The 22434-nt window shown below is 38.8% G+C and overlaps 1 protein-coding gene across 9 annotated transcripts in view; it reads left to right on the top strand.

Moving 5' to 3' along the window:
* msi2b (musashi RNA-binding protein 2b) overlaps positions 1-12610 on the top strand; it is a 264521-nt gene extending 251911 nt beyond the window's left edge. For 7 of the 9 annotated variants that reach the window (XM_034152830.1, XM_034152854.1, XM_034152822.1 and 4 more), the window contains 3 exons: positions 656-807; positions 4543-4613; positions 7347-12610. In XM_034152830.1, coding sequence (XP_034008721.1) covers positions 656-807; positions 4543-4584 — 194 coding nt within the window. In that variant the 3' untranslated portion in view covers positions 4585-4613; positions 7347-12610. Of the gene's footprint in view, positions 1-655; positions 808-4542; positions 4614-7343 lie in introns of all 9 variants that reach the window. The other 2 variants (XM_034152805.1, XM_034152811.1) reach the window with 2 other exon arrangements.
* The last annotated feature ends 9824 nt before the right edge of the window (positions 12611-22434 follow it).

Below are 22434 nucleotides of genomic sequence, written 5' to 3'. Positions count from 1 at the left end.
TCGGGTCAAGCTTTTATATTTCCCCCTTGTGCCTCCTTCTCTTGTCTCACTTTATGCTTGAAGTCACACCAGCAGACTGAAGCGCACAGCGAAAAATATGGAGAATATTTTTTAGTAGGTTCTATGAATCATAGGTCGTATAGGAAAGCATAAGGTATTTCAAATGTCTGGCTCCAAAGTGCCTAAATGTAAAAGTCTGTGACATAATAATCCTCTGCTACTCTTCAACAGCTCATGCTGTGTTGCAAGTACTCCTTCACATTATGCATGGCAACATTGACACTGCAACCTTACTAGTTTATTAGCATGGTGGAAGAATCTCTAGCAGCGTGCTTGTTTTGTGTGTGCATGAAAATACAAAGTGAATGTTACTCCAATGCATAATGCACACAGCATGTAGATTATATGCAGAATATCATACTGGATTCTTAATTTCAAATCATGTTAAAACCTTAGCCCTGCAACATTTTGACAGTTGCTATGAAAATTGTTTTATTAGCCGCATCTGTAATATGAACAATACGAAAGTCTTTTGAGACAAACATGAATCCAGTCATGTGTTCTTTTTTGGTTTTTCCTTTTGAGTGATAGAGTAAGGATTGTAGAGCTGGTTGTTGTGTTTCTGAGCTGCCGCCCCCGCTGTGTTTGTGTGCAGGCGCCAACCCGTCCCGGCCCGGAGGTTTCCCCGGTCCCAACAGCCCAGGGCCCGTGGCCGATCTGTACGGGAACAGCCAGGACTCCGCTGTGGGGAACTACATCAGCGCCGCCAGCCCCCAGCCCGGCTCCGGGTTCGGCCCCAGCATCACAGTGAGTACTCTGCTCACTTCCTGTCTGCTGACTTCCTGTCTGACTGACCCCACCTTCAGCTTGGTTTCCTCCTCAGTGTCAGAATACCAGCACTAACACTAGACACTAAGCTAAAGCACGCTGACTGTGATGCTCTGTAACTCTACACTTTTCTATCTTAAGGAGTAGAGCATACTCACTGTAGGAATGTAAACTCCTCCATATCAGAATACCTACCATCTGCCTCTTAACACCTATCTTAAATGCAGATAAGTACAAAGCATTCAGCAGAGTTTTAGAGGTTTAATTATGTTGGTTACACTTCCTATGATGCCCATGCCTATAATGCATTATAAACATATGTTATAATCTGCTTTTGGCACTATAAAATTATAGTTATAAACACTTTAATATTACATTTAATGTTCACATGCTTTTTATAATGACTTATAATGTTCAAATACTTCATAATTGCTGGTCACTCACTGGCACTTTTTCTGCAAGGATCATAGTGTAATATACATTCAATATCAAAGTTGTAATATGAGTTACTTTAGAGTGGTCATTGTTTGTTTTAGGTAAAGTGAACATTTTACATTTTGTGTGTTTTTCCATAAATGTAATGATATTTGTTTTTTTTATTGAAAGCAAACAATGGCCACTTTAGTAAACCTTAGTAACTTATAATGCCAGTGAGTGACCAACATTTATGAAGTATTATGATACTTGACCTTGTGAGTCATTATAACATGTTTCATATCTGTATCTATAATCAAACAGTGCTATAAGCAGACTTAAAGTGTGTTTACGAGGCTTTATATGCATGTTTTCAATGCACTAGAGTCCTGAGCGTCATTGAAAGGGTTACCATGTTTCTTTGCAGAGAGGTATCTAATGCCATTGAGTTCACAGGTTCCGTAAGCATTTAGTACGTCAGGGTTAACCCCGTCTCCTCTCTCAAAGTTATCCGTGTCAAATGCAAATGTTTATTCCCCTTAGCTGTTGCACAAATCACCTGACTTCAAACTCTGTGTCACCTTCCCAGAACAAATGTCCTTTATTTTTAGAAAGCCATCTGTCCCAGAGCTGGAGTTCGCTCCGTCACAGGGACGGAGGTTTTGTCTCTGCGTGTCCTTGTCCAGGTGTAGCTGCTCAGCCAGGTGCTGGTGCACCTCTACATGTCTGTATGATCCGTTAGCTGCAAAATGCTACATCATCTCATGAGTGAGAGACTAGCAGGGCCAGCAGAGGTGTTCTCAATGTGACTAGATGTAGATAGTGTGCAGCAACCTGGTTCAAATCAAACATGTTGCTCTCACTGTTATCAAAAAGAAGCCAATTCAGAAATGTTTAAAAGGCCCCAGTGACAAAGAAGACACCTCCTTGAAAGATAGTAACGCCCTATTTTATAAACTATTCGGAAAGAAAATTTAAAAACAGGGTTCTCTTTTATTAGACCACCAATTCATGGAGAGATCATCTCAATGCCAATAAACTCTTAATAGTAGCTAGCTAGCTTATTAAGCACTTGTAAACAGTATAAAAACATGTAATAAGTGCATTTTATGACATAATGTATGCAATATGACGTGCTTACAGAAATAGTCAATAAATAATGATCCTATGAAGACTGATTTGTATATCTTATTCTCTCTCAGAGTCACCATCAATGAGTCACAATGGCCCCCTGGTAGCACTAGTCCTGGGGCTTAAAAGTGTGTACCACATATCCGGACATTGAAATGTTAGCGTCTAAATAAGTCAACTTAAATGAGTCTTCCTGAGATTCTACCTTATGTTCAGGACATTGTTGTCACCAAAGGGACGATCTCCCCAAATAAAGTCTCCATCAGCGCTGTGTTTACTCTGCCTGTGTCGGACCTCGCTGAATAATTCATCTAAAACGCTGCATTATGAATTTGATGGCCCCTAGCAAGGTGCGGCGGGGCTAAGCTCCTCGTCTCGCTGCCAGTCTTGTCGGGGCATGTTTGCAGTGTTTTACTGAACTGAGTGACACAGTATAGGTTATGAGAATAACACCTGCTTTTCTGAAAGAAGCTAATGAATGCATGGCTTAACTGAGGTGGAATAACAACAAGCCCATTAGTACACTGCAGGGTGAACATCTTTCGAGCCAACATCATTATTTTTAATTTCCTTATATAGTCACCACAAAGTACAAGTTGGCGTTTGTGGTGTTTTTTTATTAGATTTTGTCTGGTAGTTGTATTTAATGGCTTCTGTGGTAAATTGTCACTTACTCAGTGGTTTCATGTGAGAAATAGTGTGCGGTACATAGAATCAATGGGACTAAATGCCAGGGCTCAGAGAGGATAAAGTGAGTGTGCAGAAATGTTTTCATTATAGTAGTGTCACTGGCTACTACAAAGATAAACCAGCTCATTTGAGCAAATGTGTTTAATTGATTTATGGTATCCAAAGAAAAACCGAGCTTAACAGAGAAAAAAAGAGTTGGCTTTTTGCTTCCTAAGCAAAGCCCCTCTTATTAATGGTTTTAGGTCCACTGGCTATCTGCCATAATCTGTTGGTCTCAGCGTAGGAAGCTAAATATTTGTTATGAAACACCAGGCTGGCTCATTTTCCAAGCAGATTTACTAGCAGATAGTTTACAGATGGAAATGAGGCGATTTGTTTCCAATATTTTCTATTTGTTGTAACACTTGCTGAGTCAGAACATTTCAAATAAAACGCAACAAATACAATAAACTCCGAACAGAAATGTATATCATATGTTCTTCAAAAGAGTCGAATAGGCTCATGTATATCACAAATGAGCGTAGAATAAAGTGTATTCCACCATGCCAGGTTTAGTGATTCCCCCTACAGAATGATGCCACGTACTAAATCACCACTTCAGAATCACCCAGTGAATCAGGCAGAGTGCAGTAAAGCAGAGGGGGGTGCGGGCCCCCTGACTCCCCCCTCTCAGGGAGATGATCTCTCTATTCAGAACATTCAAAAGGGAAATGATTCAGAACTAAAATGTGCTTTATACTTCTTTTTTTGACCGAGTATGCTATTAACCTGAATACATCAGATCATATGTCACAGCCTCATGGGTGACTTCAGAGTCGCTGATTTCTCGCCCGCTCTCACGCTCCAGTGATTCTATTAATCCCTTTAGCCAATATCAAAACAGCCACTGTGAAGAAGCAGTAATGAACTTAACAGTTTTTTATGCAAGACAATTAGAGTGCAATTAGTTGATTGAAGCGATAAAGACGGATACTAGGCGTCGAAGAAGCTTCTCTTTTCAGCACGAGGATTTCTGCAAAAATGCACTGCCTCCTGATAGCTGAGCCACACAATGAAGAGCGTTCAATACACACAAACACACTTATCATCCTGAGGGCTGTTCACCATCCTATTCAGTGCAGCCTTTCAGAATCAATCAGCTGTATATGTTAGCATGAATGAGGATCTTGTGTTTTATTATCTCTTTTATTGCTTTAATTTTATTGTAACGTGAGAAATATGTTGGCTTAGGGGATTCAAAGTAACTTGGAGATCATTTACTTCTTATAGTATTTCTAACCATCTTTAATGGGTCCTACATCCTGTTTTAATGTTGCAGTTTCCCATTACAATAATATAAAGTGTATAACATGTGTGACAATCCTGCTTTGCTGCTGAACATGATCAAACTGAATCAAAGCGTTCACATTATTGAAATGATTCTCACTTTTTCTCTCCTTGAAATGCATACTGACAAAAGCACTAACTGTACACTTTTAGGGCCCGTTGATTGCGACAGCTTTTACAAATGGATACCATTGAACAGGTGGCCGGTTGCCATCTCATCAGAGGTATTGCATTTTATTTACTGTGCATTTCCTTTCAAGTCTCTCTCTAATACATGTTCATCACATCATTCCCTGTTTACACCTCCCTCAACGTGAAAAACAGCTGGTAGTTAAAGTGCCAGTGTGACGGAAGGCTCACATACACTTCAGGAGATTAAGATCAGCATTGATTGAGCAATACAATAGTTTGTATGCCTTGCTGTGGGAAGTTTATACTTCAGTCACACACACTACCTGTTTTTCTTATTTTTAACATTTTTTTATTTGTCCATAAAAAATCTGTGCACATATTTTAAAGGACAGATCACACATAAATCCAAAACTTTAACTAACAAGTCAACGGCGGTTAATCAATACATTTTAACCAGGCAATAAATGTCTATGATTACCGAATACTTCAGTTTCATCATGTTTATTTTGCCCCTGTAATTCATCTCTATGCTAAGCCTATGCCATTGCCCCTCACCTGTACTGTAGTGCATCCAAATGTGTCGGGCTGTTCGTCTGCTTTCAGCTATTCTTTGTGGATATGATGTGTGTGTTAAACTCATGTATGCACACATATGTTGTTTAATTTCTCACTAAGCATGACAACTTTAACAAGCCTCAACAGGGTGTGAACATTATTGTGATGTAACCTAGAAGCAGGGTTGGGTAGTAAGAGATTACGTAATCCGATTACATAAAAAATAAGTAACTATAATCAAACCAGATGCATAAGGTGCAATATGTTTGAGGTAGATGCTATTGGCACCTTGGTGTCTATAGTCATAATGCCATATGTACCCGGGTGTCTATAGTCATAATGCCATATGTACCCGGGTGTCTATAGTCATAATGCCATATGTACCCGGGTGTCTATAGTCATAATGCCATATGTACCCGGGTGTCTATAGTCATAATGCCATATGTACCCGGGTGTCTATAGTCATAATGCCATATGTACCCGGGTGTCTATAGTCATAATGTCATATGTACCTGGGTGTCTATAGTCATAATGCCATATGTACCCGGGTGTCTATAGTCATAATGCTATATGTACCCGGGTGTCTATAGTCATAATGCCATATGTACCTGGGTGTCTATAGTCATAATGCCATATGTACCTGGGTGTCTATAGTCATAATGCCATATGTACCCGGGTGTCTATAGTCATAATGCCATATGTACCCGGGTGTCTATAGTCATAATGCCATATGTACCCGGGGTGTCTATAGTCATAATGCTATATGTACCTGGGTGTCTATAGTCATAATGCCATATGTACCCGGGTGTCTATAGTCATAATGCCATATGTACCCGGGTGTCTATAGTCATAATGCCATATGTACCCGGGTGTCTATAGTCATAATGCCATATGTACCCGGGTGTCTATAGTCATAATGCTATATGTACCTGGGTGTCTATAGTCATAATGCCATATGTACCCGGGTGTCTATAGTCATAATGCCATATGTACCCGGGTGTCTATAGTCATAATGCCATATGTACCCGGGTGTCTATAGTCATAATGCCATATGTACCCGGGTGTCTATAGTCATAATGCCATATGTACCCGGGTGTCTATAGTCATAATGCCATATGTACCTGGGTGTCTATAGTCATAATGCCATATGTACCTGGGTGTCTATAGTCATAATGCCATATGTACCCGGGTGTCTATAGTCATAATGCCATATGTACCTGGGTGTCTATAGTCATAATGCCATATGTACCCGGGTGTCTATAGTCATAATGCCATATGTACCCGGGTGTCTATAGTCATAATGCCATATGTACCTGGGTGTCTATAGTCATAATGCCATATGTACCTGGGTGTCTATAGTCATAATGCCATATGTACCCGGGTGTCTATAGTCATAATGCTATATGTACCCGGGTGTCTATAGTCATAATGCCATATGTACCTGGGTGTCTATAGTCATAATGCCATATGTACCTGGGTGTCTATAGTCATAATGCCATATGTACCCGGGTGTCTATAGTCATAATGCCATATGTACCCGGGTGTCTATAGTCATAATGCCATATGTACCTGGGTGTCTATAGTCATAATGCCATATGTACCCGGGTGTCTATAGTCATAATGCCATATGTACCTGGGTGTCTATAGTCATAATGCCATATGTACCTGGGTGTCTATAGTCATAATGCCATATGTACCTGGGTGTCTATAGTCATAATGCCATATGTACCCGGGTGTCTATAGTCATAATGCCATATGTACCCGGGTGTCTATAGTCATAATGCCATATGTACCCGGGTGTCTATAGTCATAATGCCATATGTACCCGGGTGTCTATAGTCATAATGCCATATGTACCCGGGTGACAACAATGCAATGTACACCCAGAGTGTAAATAGTGCTATGTTTGGTGCTGGGTGGGTGTAAATAGCCATATAGCTGTGGTGTAGCTATTTTCACCCAGGTGCAAAAAGACACTGCATATTTTAAGGTTTGATTTTGAAATAATCCAAAAGCATTCGGATTACATGTTAAAAAATGTAATTGATAACATATCTTATTACCAGTAATAGTATCTGCAGTAACAGAATACATTTCAAAGAAATCTGACCCAACCCTGCTTAGAAGTAAAGACTTTAGATTGTGACATTTTATTCATGCTATTGAGCCACATTATTTTATTTGGAATTCATATTGGTGAGTACAGATTGCTGTCATTAAGGGTTTCTAATGATGTTGCCATCCCTTCTTCTTTCTCTATCGCCCAGCAGAGTATATCTGGTGGCCCGGGAAAGACAGGACGGAGTTTCTAATTGGCTTTGTGTGCAGGTGATGCTAACCAACTTCGAGCACTACAGCGTCACCCTGGCAAAAAGAAGGAAGGTCTGAACCTTATGAAGAAGAAAAGAAAAACGTTAGTCATCTCAGAAAAATAACAACTGCTGTACTATAATCCAAACCTCCTATAACTTTACGACCTGGTTTGGTATGATGTGTCACGTGGATTTCATTCACCAATTCCCTCCCTCTGTTAGCGCTTTGTTTTCCTTCGTTTTTAGAGAGTCATTTTTAACCTTAATTTTGTGTCATTTTATTTAATCTTATAGTATATTTGTGTAAAAGGGGTTTCGTTTGAAGTAAAGGGGGTCATAGCCAAGAATATCTGAAAGTCACGTCTTCATCTTCGTAGTGTGAAGGGGAAAGATTGTTGAAATCAGTCTTTCCGCATAAAAAAGAAGCTCGGTGTGAAGAGAGAAAAAAAAATTAAGTTTTAAGGAACATTTTAAGAGGGTATCTAAGTAATAAATCTCAGTAGCTGTTTTATTTCTTGTGATGTCTCATTGTTAACCATAATTACCTATTTTTGGGCAATACAAAGAGGACTCCAATATTTTTATGGTCCTTTTTTATAAGTGTTGTTTTTGTTGTTTAGAAATATATATATATATATGCTATAACAAATTTCATATAACTACATTGTGAATTCAAACTTGAGAAAAAGAAATGTAGCTGTACATATTATTCCAGTCACTGCATATAACCGACTCAGTGAGAGAATAGCATATTTTTGTGATGGTGTGTCAAAAGAAACATGTTATAGCGTGTGAATAGAAGAAAAAAGCTGTAAACAGTTATTATTATTATACTTTTTTTCTTCTGCTGGAAGACGGTATAAAAGACCCCGGAGACGAACAGAACACGCTTGCTCTGTAAATACCGAATCATTTTACAAGTGTCATACCAGCAAATTCACAAACGGCGAGCTAAGTCAACGCAGTTTTAAGAAATAAAAAAAAGAGCCTGATTGGTATCTCACTGCTCAGATATCAGTATCATTTCAAAGAGAGAGACAGAAAAAAAATCCAAAGCACACTGTACTTAGATGTGAAGATTAGAACTTGAACAGGCATTGGACAGTGCTCTGTGCATCCTGACACTTTTATACTCTTGAGAGGAACTTGTCTGTTGTTTCTATCGTTTGTTTCATCCTGCTTGTTCCTGATTTATTTTTTATTTTTTAGGAACACAATACCTTGAGCTCTGTGCTGAGAGCCTCTATGTGCCGCTTGTTCTCTGAATCGGTTCTTTTATGAGCGAATTAGGAAAGTAAACATTTTGATACCATACCTCAGCCTTTGTGAGTTCAATCGTGGAACCATTGGCAGGTTGAAGTTATTCTAGTGGCAAAATAAAACACTGAAAGGTAATAAAGCGAGAAATCGATGCACTGTGAGTAGTAAGAGTACAGGCCAGTTTCCTATTTGCACATGTATATGTCGGCTTTTTAAAAGAGAACGGCCTTGTGCTTTGGGATAGTATGAAGGACTTCTTGGGTTCATGTGCTAGACTAACACTTCAGAGTTTTGAGGAAACAGCTTGGGAAGTAGATTTGTTGCAGTGGATCTCTTTGTATATTAGACCCATCTAAAGATATTTATACAGGGTTAAAAAAACGACACTGAATTATTCGCACTGCACCAGGTTTTACACAGTATGTGTGCTTAATGATTTTACTTATGACAAACATTTAATAATGATATAAATATCTGGTTTTTAAATCATTAATGAAACGAATGGTGTGAAATACTTGACCTGCTGCGGGTGTGTTTTTGTCCTTTTTCATTTGACCCACTTCTTTGTCTTTTATTTCAAAACAACCAGGTAAAGAAATATGCTGGATACTTCTAAAGTTAATGATACGGAGGTGTGATCAAGTCATCATTTAACGGAGAAAAAAAAAAACTTGTAATGTTCAAATGTAAAAGAAAATACGAAACTATAAAAAAAAGAAAGATGCTTCTTTGCTGATTTCAAGTTTAATCAGAGTTTTATTGATACTTTGTGGTTTATATATGAATAATTGTAATATACTATTAAAATGTACTGTGCATCCATTGCTTTCTCTCTTTCCATTCCCCATCCTTCAGAGATCCTACTTCTTTTGTTGATCATTCATGTAATTCATTAGTGTGTAAAGAAACCACAGTTACCTTGTAAACAGAGTGCTGTCTTTGATACCAGTGTAGTGGTCTTTGTTGTTCTCCCTTTTCTCTACCTCTCCTTTCTCTCATATTTATCCCTCTCCCTCTCGCGCTCTTTTTCTATCTCCTGTAATTACAAAGTAGATGTTATATAGGACTCATTAATATAATACTCGTAGTGAATAGTGGATTTAGGACCAGTCAAGATAGACCTTTCTCTAAATGATCATGTTATTCTGATATTTGCAGACAATTCTTTTTGATAGAGGTTCATTGTATCTTTTTTTGTGTTGCTTTTTGCCACTCTCACATGGTTTCAGCTAACCAAAGCTCTCATGGATGAACAATAGAGAAACAGTTGCTGTAAGATGGAGTTGTACACGAGGCATTATTTGGATCCCCACCCTTGAATGTTTTAAAAGGGGTGTGCCATACTACCTTAAATGCTAACGCTAGATATGCAAAACTGTTGTTTTTTTCTTTGTTTTTAAGAGGGACACAAGCTATTATCAAGATTTGATGTCAAAGAAAAATCATATATACAGTCATCGTGCTGTTTAAATGACCCGTTATATATTTTACTGTTCGCACTGAACTCTTAATTCTCTCAAAGACTTTAATAATAACTAAATCATTTGAATGCGTTATCAATGATCCAACATATTGATATTATAGAGGCATTGCTATAAAAATGTCAGACACATCCTGCGAAAGACTCCATTAAACAGATATTATTCTGCAGCTGTAACAGGATGAGTGTGTATCACTCTTAAGGCGGATTAATAGATGGTTCAATTCATATTTCAGAAGATAATCAATTCAAACGTTAATCTCTGCTGAAAATTCCTCCAAATACTCAAAGGATGTCCAGAATTCACAGATTTCCACAAGCAGAATTTCTACCAAAAAATGAGCTATTATAAAGCCTCACGCTGTGTGCGTTATTATTTCTATTAGTATCATTTCAATTAAACATCATTTAGGTTTAATGACCGTTTTATTTTTTATTTCACCTCATGGGGTCTTAAAATTGAGTACTGTTACAATAATTAATAACATTAGTGTTTATTCATTTCTCTCACCCAGTAGACTGTCAAATTACATTTGGATGTTCAGTAATGGCAGCTCTGTTAGTGCCATTATTATTCCAATGAATTCAGCAAGTATACAGGACATTGTGTAGAAATAGAGAGAGATTATCCCCCAAACAAACGTCAAATTATATTTGAAATATATCCATTTCAGATATTATATTGTAAAAGTAATTGATCACATCTGACAATAAAGTAAACAAATAAAGCGTACAAAATAATGTAATAACATTCTGAGTATTCAATCTAGTTTTCACCTCATTTCCACATTTATATTTCAAAGATATCTCAACTGTAGAAAAACAATGAACATATTAGAATCTATCATTCATGTGTACTAGTTACGTTTTATAGACAAGACAAAAGAAAGTGTTCCTCTACGTTTGCAGCAATGTCCCTGTTTATAAGTATTTTATCAAATAATAAACTCTAACTCATACCACCTACAAGGAGCTCATTAGGAGCTGCTGTTGGTTCCAATTGTGCTGCCATTTCATCTGGAAAAACAAAGAACAGTGCAACAAGATACTTGAGTTGTTGTCACGGTTGCAGCCCCTAAGACAGTAAAAGCCTTTCTGACTTGAAATGGCTGGTGTTCCCCTCACACAAGCTCCTATTGTTTTGTGATCCTGTAGCGTGGACTTTAAGGTAGCATGGCTCTGTTGCTGTCATTTCATTTGAATCTCAAACTGACAGCAGTTTACAGCTGATGAATGTTACACATCTTAGTAGACTAGCGTATCCATTTGGGGAGAGGGGAGGGGTCTTGGTTTAAGAAAAAAAAAAAGAAATCAAAAAAAGAAAAAAAGTCAACCTGGAAGGAGTTGACATTTGTAGTGTACTACCGTATCCATTTAAACTTGAATCTTGAGGCAAGTGCTAGGCAATGGCCAAACTATTGATCCCATCCGCCGGGGGGGAAAAGCCCACCCTGAAAACCACACAAAACACTTTTGAGATTTCTGTCGGATTTGAATCTGCTTCATGGATAAGAAGCTGGGACATCAGACGGTTTCAGGCTCGGCTCTATTTCCAATTAATTACTTTAAAGCCTCATTGAACGATCTTGAGCATGTAGACCCAAAAAGGCTTATTCACAGTGGTGCTGATGGTTCAAACCAAACAGTGTGCCCTTATCTCTGATAGATACTGTCACAGTGACTCTCTTGTTCCAAAACATAAAAACCTTCACAAACTTCAAGGTGACAGAAATATCACAAGTTTTACTTTACTCTTGTGTTTCAGGGTGAATTTCCCTTTCAGTTCAAACCATTGCCATCTCACGCTCATCGCTAAATATATACAAACAATTGCAATATATAAGTGTATAGATGAGTATATATTTGCAATTCTCACGCATTTGACCTTGTCTGAAGAATATTAGACTGGAGACCTCAGCTGTATACAGAATATTCGTTACACAGCTACACCCGGGCTCATGTAGGCATTATTAGCTTCTGTTCACCGACACGAGAGTTCACCCGTGGCGTGTTGTCGAGTTTGGAGCAGACCGCATGGCCTAGAGGGGAGCCTGGAAGCTCTTCAGACTGCATGGACGGCAGTGTGAGGCTCTGCTGTGCTTCCATGTGTGTGCAGGCTGAGCACAGAGCTCTCTTCACTGCTGTCTGCCCATTCCTAACACTTGCCCCTTTTTTTATGTTAACCGACTTTTTATGGTGAGAGACAGACAGACTTGACTGACATCTGAAAGCATCTTTCAGGTTATCATATGGCTTGCTTAAGCCCTGTTGTAAAATATACTTAAAAAAAATAATGATAATAATAATAATAATGGATGGGGGTCTCTCACATATCAAATGTGGAAAGTCTAATTTTATATTTGTATTTTCAAATAATAATATTGACAAAAAATGTCTGTGAAAGGTTTCCATCCTCTACTGTGGTCCAGAAATTGATGTGTCTGTCTGGAAAATAAATAAAATAAACTGAATTGTTATATGACTTGTTTTCACTGTGTTATTGCATTTTTTTGTATTAATGTATTTGTGGAACAATGATTTTACCTAATAATATTAATCTCAACATTTCACGTGTAATTATGTGGTGATCCATCACATCAAAGACACATTTACTTCCCATAAAGCATCTGTTGACAGCCCATAACTGGACACTTTGTAGGACAATAAGTGTACTTTCGGTTTATTACAAACAATAGGGTTTTTCACCATAAATATAATAGTCTGAGCATTACGGTGAAAAACAATATGCAGGCGTGTAATTCTGCTGCCCCTCAGTGGTGTCTCCCAGTACTTTCAGGAGAAAAAGCACGGCATACATACATTAGGGATTATTTTCAGTATCACATTGAGAGCATTAATATCAGCTGAGGCTCAGTGTGTAGACGGCTGAGGATGTGATGAGTAGATGTGCTGATGCTCAACTGGCATTTAACAGCCTTACAATCGTATACTGTACATAAAGTACAGTCATAAAGTATGATGGTTTACATTTAATGTCTTTGTCTGTGTTATTAGTCCTGCTGTTTTACATTTCAGATGCCAGAAACCAAAAATATAATACATTTCATTCACTGAAAATGTAAAAGTAATTTCTGTTACCTCACCTAAACTATGTATTTTTCTGTTTCCTAAAAATTAAAATCTCCTGAGTTCCTGAAGGCTGGTTTCTGACTGGATTGTTCAATTCCTCTCAAATATATAATGTATATGTTGTGCTGTCAACCACAGCACATAAATAATGTATTTCCCAGCTAATTCAAAATATATATTTTTGTGTATGTTCACTACGGTTGTTAAACATAATGTTAGTGCAGCATTGAGATTGAGGGTTTTGAATGTGTGTGCTTGTCAGGTGAGAGCAACAGTGCGACAGCTTCATCACTCATTCAGACACGGTGATCTATAATTCTGACTCCAATCAATACTGTTCCCAGCTCTGTTTTTCAGAGCCTAGGCGCGACAACTTTAGATCACGCTGCAGCCATTGTGTTGGTGAAATGAGTAGAATGAAAATCCAACTGACAGTCTGGACTATTGTGTCAGTTTTCTGCAGAAGCTGCTTTTGATTTGATTTAGCTTTCTTGAACAGACCAGTGTGGAGCCCAGTCATAAGGTATACGTGCATACAGAACACTCACACAAAAAGCCATGGTGTGTAACAGTCAAATCCTTCGGATGCCCAGTATTTAATCCCTTTCTTTGGTTAAATGTGGCTACTACTGTAACATTTCTGTAAAAAAACAACTGAAAATGTGATAACATTTCAACGTATTTATTGTTAAGGCCAAATAGATGTAAAATAATTGAAGGCAGTATTTTTTTTAAATATTTTATATTCTTTTCTGTGTTTAATTTTGAACCTACAGCAGATCTGTGTCCAGGTTTCGTGTCACTGTGGTTAGCAGACGGATCCTTGGAACAGTCAATACTCGTGCCTCAGCCTGTCAGTGTTTTTAACTCACAGGCCTAACTGGCTGACCTTTCCCGGCCACCTGCCTTTAATTAAGTGCTAATTAAAAGTGCCATTAAGATCAGAGCGCTGGGCACTCGCCATTAAATACAAGGACTCAGGTCTTCAGAGTGAGCTGCAGGACAGCAGCCATGATGGAGCTAAATGTCACTGCAGAGAAAGGGAAGCTGTTATTAATATTTACAATCAAAAGCTTTACAGCGTTAAAATGTTGTAAGTCATATTTGAGCAGCACTATGAAAATATTATATTCACCTATGTTCATCTAAAAATCATTTATATCATTCATCACAAAAGCATAGTTGCCAAAAGTGACCTTTCATATTTTAGTTGTGGATTTATTCATTTTGCACTTAAAAAGAGGTCATTAAACAAAGTAATAGGCTACCCCTGGGTCCTCTGTTGCAACAAAGAATTATATATAACATTTTAGTAAAGTAAAACAACACAATTATTAGCATAAGGCACTCACACAGTGTCAAAAGCAAAAGTACTCATAATACAAAATGGCCCATAGAGTGGTGCAGGGATGACGTAATTTTGTACGCCAAACCAAAAGTTAGCATCTCACTAGTTGCCTCGACCAAAACAAATGGTATTGTTGTAAATTATATAAATTAAGCTCTGGGGCCATCAAAGTTTATAGGCTACAGGTTTTTGTTTGTAAAGGTTATCTTTACAAATTAACAGCACTTTTGTATATTTTGAGGCGTAGTTCCGTACACCACAGCCGCTCTGTCGGCACTGTTGCTGTTGTCTGCACTGTGCTGTTAGCAACATGAGCTGCTAGCCGCCGTGTGGGGAACCATGTGGGGACACTCCTGCTCTTACTTGAGAACAAGAGGTAATGTATTTTATTACTTTTTACCACTGTTATTTCTATTTTCAGTTACCATTGTTTGACATTCACGTTGCTTGACATATAACCATATATGACATAAAAACACTCAAATTCAATGTATTTGCCAACTTTTCCCCTGGCAGCATCAGAGGTGGAAGAAGTACTCAGTTATTGTACTCAAGTAAAAGATACTTTGTAACAAGTAAATAACCTGTATTCAAAATGTTACTCAAGTAAACAATTATTAGCATCAAAATATAGGCTACTTAAAATACCAAAAATAAAAGTACTCATGAAGATTGGTCCATTTCAGAATAATATATATGATATGTTTAGATTATTACTATCCCTTTCACGCATAGAGGTCACTACAGTGGACAGCTATTCAAAAGGTGTTTTCTTGTATATGCATCGGTTTTGATGGCATAGTTGCACATCAGCCACTACATAGGACCCTATAGAGTGCCACAGTGACGCGTCCTAAAACCCGGAAGTAAGTTAGCATTTTACCACTTCCGGTTCCTTCGACACAATCTACTTCCGACCCATGGGACCTTATTTCGGAAAAATTATGTATTGATGTCAATGGGGAGAGAAAGATTATCCTTCGATCCCGTTTGAATTGTGCCACGAATTACACATATGATGTTTGTCAATCTTAAAAAATAATTTCTATGTCAAAAAAAGTCACAGTTTGTCGTAAAACTGTTGAAATATAAGACTATGAAAACTACGCAACTAGAAAGACTACAAATCCCAGAATCCCGGTCCCGCATGCTGGCTCTTACGAACCGACTAACTCCCCTTGTGTGTATGTACAGCTCTCAACATGCCCAGACCTGTAGTGATTTTCACCTCTTTTAATACTTTTCGCCTCATTCTGAAAGAAAGAAGTGAAATGTGCCAACGTGACGGCCGTCTTGGTGTGTGGTGCGAGACGGGAGATGTAGTTCATTGAGCGGTTTCACACAAAAAAAGTGTTACTTCACATTTTTACGACACATTTTAATTTTTTTTACTTGTAAAATTATCTTTTAAATTGACAAACATCATACTGTATGTGTAATTCGTGGCACAATTCAAACGGGATCGAAAGATAATCTTTCTTTCTCCATTGACTACAATACATACTTTTTCCGAAATAAGGCCCCATGGAGGTCCCCCGGAAAGGGAGGGACTTCGCCTCTCTATAATAATAATAATAATGGATCACATTTTTTATTAGAGCGCTTTTGCAGGTGCTCAAAGCGCTTTACAATTACACATTACACATATTAGACATGTAAGAGTCATTACTGTGGACATTACCCACAGGAGCAACTTCGGGTGAAGTGTCTTGCCCAAGGACACAACGGCCTGACGCAGTGGCGGCCGAGGCGGGTAGACATGTGGATATTATCCGGCTGAACAAAACGTGAACCGTCTCTTAAATGTGTGTCAACCACAGACCTTATTTCGAGCTATTTTCCAAAATCCTATGGAGAAATTGCATTGGTTTTTGTTGAAGGAACCGGAAAGAGTTTACTTCCGGGTTTTAGGACGCGTCACTGTGGCACTCTATAGAGAGGCGAAGTCCCTCCCCTTCCGGTTGAGCTCCATGGGACCTTATTTCGGAAAAGTTATGCATTGAAGTCAATGGAGAGAGAAAGATTATCTTTCGATCCCGTTTGAATTGTGCCACGAATTACACATATGATGTTTGTCAATTTAAAAGATAATTTTACAAGTCAAAAAAATAGAAATGTGTTGTAAAACTGTGAAGTAACACTTTTTTTGTGTGAAACCGCTCAATGAACTCCATCTCCCGTCTCGCACCACACACCAAGACGGCCGTCACGTTGGCACATTTCACTTCTTTCTTTCAGAATGAGGCGAAAAGTATTAAAAGAGGTGAAAATCACTCCAAGTCTGGGCATGTTGAGAGCTGTACATACACACAAGGGGAGTTAGTCGGTTCGTAAGAGCCAGCATGCGGAACTGGGATTCTGGGATTTGTAGTCTTTCTAGTTGCGTATTTTTTATAGTCTTATATTTCAACAGCTTTACGACAAACTGTGACTTTTTTGACATGGAAATTATTATTTAAGATTGACAAACATCATATGTGTAATTTGTGGCACAATTCAAACGGGATCGAAAGATAATCTTTCTCTCCATTGACTTCAATACATACTTTTTTCGAATTAAGGTCCCATGAGTCCCACCGGAAGGGGAGGGACTTCGCCTCTCTATTGCATCATCCCATACACTGCCACTCAGTGGAAAGTCAGTGTAAGTGCATGATACATTTCTCTCTAAACCAAGATGGACGACAGAAAGCCAGATGGACCGAATCACTCGTCGATATCTTGCCAATCCTTTTATGGAAAGCGCTCCCTGCAGGTATAACAATGTTGGTGATATCAAGTAACAACTAAGGAATCATATAATTCATAAATTGTCAAAGTATGGATTTTATGTTTGCAGGAAATTATGATTATTCACCTGTCCACTAAAGTGGACGTCATGCATCACTGGCTATATTTCAACTACAATTCATACTGGTACTGCTACTGTTGTTCTTGAAAATACTTCATCTGCAATATCTTTTTGGGCCGTAAATCAATATACTTATGTTATTATAATGTAATTTTAAGTTTGCACATCTTTATTTATCATTTTTTCAAAATGTACATGTCTTCAGTTCAAATTTAAACGCATATACAAATGTATTTGAAAAAACTAGATTAAAAAGGTGCAGCTAGTTTAAATGACTTTGTATACTGCTTGTGAAGGTGTTAAATAAATGTGGAGTAAAAGTACTCAATACACCTCTGAATTGTAGTGGGGTAGAAGTAGCATAAAATGGAAAATACTAAAGTTACGTCTCTAAACATTGTACTTAGGTACAGTACTTGAGTACATGTACTTAGTTACTTTACACCACTGGGCAGCATGCCTAGCTACAGTAAGGTGAGACAACAAACTTGAACAAGTGTGCCAAGCCAGTCTCACGGCATTTCGTGTAATAGTCACGAAATAAATGTAATCTATTGATTCGTGTTCACCAACAAGATTTTCCCCTTTTTTTCGTGTCTCACAGAACGATTTTAAAAGCAATGTATTTCTATTGGTAATATGTTTCGTGCCTGCACCACGTCTTTTTGTCCGGTCGGGTCTTGGAAGACCGGAATCTGTGTGGTTCATAAAAACATTTTCTTACTCAATATCAAGCCACGATTATTGTTTTTATTTTAAATTGTATAATGTCTGACTCTTTTTGCAGTCCGCGAGGAAAAGAAATGTGGCTCAGAGCCTCAGAATACTGAAATCTGTATTTTTTCTTTCTAATTTGTTATTATTTGGTGCAGGCACGAAACATACTACCAATAGAAATGCATTGCTTCTAAAATCGTTCTGTGTCAGAATACTGAAATCTTTATTTTTGTAAATCTTTATTTCCTTCTAATCTGTTATTATTTACATTGCTTTGAAAATCGTTGTGTGACACGAAAAAAATGGGGAAATTGTGTTGGTGAACACGAATCGATAGATTAATTTCTATAACACGAAATGCCGTGAGACTGTGTTGAGTTTGCAGCATGTCAGCAGCTCCTTCGATGGCCGTCCCTTCTACAGCAGCTCTGGTTAAATTCCCCTGGGCCAGTGCTAACGGGCTGGATGTGACAGCTCGGGGGGGGAACAGAAACAAGTCCCAGCGTGCAGGAACACCACTGAGGATGCTGCATGGTAACAACGCTGCGGCCGCACCGTGGAGGTGTGATGAAGAGGTGCTAGTCGAAGAGGCTGCCACCTCCGTGTGCGTCGGCCTGCAGAGGAGAGAGCTGAAGAATACCTGGCTGCTATGCATATTCATGTGGGGATGTGGTGCTGCTGCAGGAGCCTCACCCCCCCCATCTCCAGCCTGAGAGGACACCTCAGGGCCCCGCCACATTTATTAACGGTAATTAAGAGCTAGTCTGAGATGCTGGCATGTTTAATTGCCAATTACAGGTAGGTTAGATATAGATGAAAATGACAGGTATTTATACAGTACATCAGCCTAAATAATCAAGCTGCGATCATACCCTGAAAATGAATGAAAGGTTGGGAAGCATCCAGGATCCCCACAGAAGCCTGGCCTTGTAGGAATTCAAGTGCAATAATGAGCAATGTTCAATGGATATGCACTTAATTTTATGTGCATCACTAAATTATCTCCCTGAACAGCCATGTAATGGTTTCTCCTCTTTTGAAGCGGAAAATCTTTTTGACAGAGCTGCGTAATGGAGTCAATAGTTGATGGGAAGACTGCTGTGGATGGGGAGACGAGGCACTCAGGTGGCTGTTTCCTCCCAGACTCCAGGCCTAATGTAGCCTTTGGCATGGAAATTGACGTGACATTGATGGGCACTCTCCCGCCAGCAGAGAGGCATGCGCCTGCACAGCCTTCCAATTCACTAATAATTGCTGATTAAAAACTAGTTAAGAGTCCATGAAAACTCAAATGTGCATTAACCAAATGACCTTCTGGGAACGGCAAACAGTCTGCAGGCGAGAGCGCGACAGCTTCATATGTAAAACTGCTCCCTGGATTGTTTTTAGCAGGTGGAGATAAGAGAGGAACAGCAGCGTGCTGTGGAGTCCATTGAGCTTCTCAGAAGAATGAGTTTGATTGTGTCCTTATCTTCACCTTATTTATTTTTTAGAAACTGTTATTGAGCTTGTATAATCTTTTCATTATGTTGGAGAAGAGCCTGACAAACAGTATTATTATTATATCTTTAAAAACGTAAAGACATTGAATCAAACATTATAATTTATAAATGATAGCCTATTCACATATTGTAGATCAAATTAATTATATGTAGACGCTAATAAATTAAATGTAGGTTTTATATGACCAGTATCTCCATTTTTGTATTACTTGGATAACTGTAATCCCATTACTTTAATGTTTAATTATGTCCCTTCTATAAATGACGCTAACTATGATCAGAACATTGATGTTCCACATGTTGAATGTTTGACAAAGAAAGTAAGTATTAATCATGAATATGTTGATGTGTCTCCAAGCTATGTCGTTTATTCTAAAGTTTTCTTTATGCCTATCACAGAAATAGAATTGAAAAGTACTTTGCAGAGCCGAATGCAGAACGGTGACTCACTTCCTGAAAGCAACATGCACTTAGAATCAAAGTAATTACAGCTTTAATGTTTAGACTTTACAGCTGCATAGCCCACTGCATGAACTAACTGAGTCAGAATAATCTCACATTGTGTCATTCTTTTCTCTCGTATTATCCCGCAGATGAGGCATTACATGCTTACAAAGGCCGTCGCTTTTGGCCCAGATCACAGAGGATGCAGCTGTCTGTTCATTGTTCTTCATCATTGTCTTCATGGATCCGATGCTCCAGAATCAATAGCTGCCTTGGAGCAAACTAGTGAGCAACAGACTGTAGAAGCAGGTAAGAGTGTCAATTATTACTGGAGGACAGAGCGAAAACACAGAGTAAATGCCAAAGGGCGGGGTGATGGTGTTGATGGGATCTTTACCGATGGATTAATGATTACTTGGCTGGGTGTGCTTCACATTTCTGACTTTTAAAGCTCACCTTACAGTGTGTAGTCTCTGTTTAGTTTTTGTAAACCTACCCCCACACCCAGTGAGATTTCAGAACATTTCCAGTGTCCCTGTGCCGAGGTATTCCAAAACTATTATGACAGCAATCAGATGAATGAGCAATACATGTGTAGGTGGAAAGACTGTTTATTACCAACAGGTCAAAAGGCGGGCTGAATCAAATATTGTTTTCGATGCCTGCACTTTATTAATGAGTCAACAAATAATCATGGAGCCTTCAGTAATGTTTGCTGTTGGAAAAGTAAACGTCTTTCAAAGGATTTCTAATGAATTTAAATTCATGGGGATGCTTTTAAAAAGTGCCCAGAATGTTAGTATGACACCTCGTATGTCAGGTAATAGACCGAATCCAGATTGAATATCATAATCACTGTTATACAAACATTTCAAGGCTTTTACAATGCAATAAAAAGCTCACAAAATCCGTTTCCTTGCATGTAAAGTCACTACAAACACTAAAGAGAGCTCTAGCCTACAACGCATGGGAGGGAACGAAAGCATTAGCTTAGGTTATCACATCAGGTAGAAGATGATTTATGTAAAACCTCAAGACATGTGACACAATATCTGCTGTTGATAAATAGCCTAAGACTTCAAGGTCAGACTCAAGGTCATTTCTACATCCATCAGGATCATTTCACAGCAGCAGCAAAGTAATCCAAGAATAAATCAAATGCATAATAAAAATGGAAGTAAAACTTAACCACATCAACTGCATATTAGCACACCGCCCTATCCTCAAAATACGTTTTCAGTAGAAGTACATCTATACAAGTGCAGAGAAACAATTGGATTTACTGTAGTTACAGCGTAATGGCAGTGTGAAGGAGAGGTGATACAGTTTATCGTTTTTTAAGTCAGGTTTTTTTTTCTCTTGTTCCGTGGGTGGGAAGAGCAATAGGCAACTCTTAACCAGAGCAGAAAACTCTTGTGTGTGCGTTTTTAGACAACACATACTCTTATCAATCTGTGCACAATAACAGAAAACAATTTGCTAATGTTTTGAAAATAGCTTTCCCTCTCCCTGCTCCAGCATTGAGAGAGGTATGCACAATTTCATAAACACAATCAGTGCGCTGAATGGCGGCACTGATATTCTGGGGGGGAAAAAAATATCTCATTATTGTTCCTGAGCTATGGAAAAGCATTCAATGGCCCATATCACACAGAATGCCCCCCCCCCCCTTCTCCCTCCTTTCCCTCCACCAGCACACAAAGCTTAATTCCACCTAGCAGCAAACAATATGCGGCAGTTTGCTGAGAGAATATTACTGATGACCCAAAATCAATCATCTGCAGGACAGCTGCTCTGGCCCCACAGTGTTAAGGGGACACTGGGGGCCCCCTGCTGAGATCATGGGATGGTGGGCACACTGTGAATTGTTTTCTATATTTCCAGCTGCAGTACCATGGCCGGACTTTGTTGTGTCTGGTTTCATTAATGGAGGTCTGTTTAATGCCTGTGTCACGGTATCTGCTGGCTGCCTTTATAGATTTCCAGTCTTTGGTAACTCACTCCATCTTCCCTTCTCTCAGGAACAAGTGTTGGGCAGAGTGGCCACAGAGGAGCGCACGTAAACAGGAAATGAGTGATGAGCCCTTTGAGATTATAAGTGTGACTAGAAAAGACAAGAGGCGGGACATATTGTGCGTTTCAGAGACCACTGAGCCTACATGTACACACAGCTTCAGTGATGGATGATGGCAGGGCTTAACTACCCCCCCCCTTCTTTACTCTGATTAGTGGTTGGTCCAAAGCTACCAGTTTCTTCGTTAAATAACGAGACATAACTTTTCTTCTTACAGTTAAAGTACGACAGAGTATTGGTGCCTGGCATAAGGAAGTATAAATGAGAAGGACGAGATTTT

Source organism: Trematomus bernacchii, unplaced genomic scaffold (genome assembly GCF_902827165.1).
Source record: "Trematomus bernacchii unplaced genomic scaffold, fTreBer1.1, whole genome shotgun sequence".
NCBI lineage: Eukaryota > Metazoa > Chordata > Actinopteri > Perciformes > Nototheniidae > Trematomus > Trematomus bernacchii.
The sequence above is the reverse complement of the archived record's forward strand: the minus strand, read 5'-3'. Positions and strand labels throughout refer to the sequence as shown.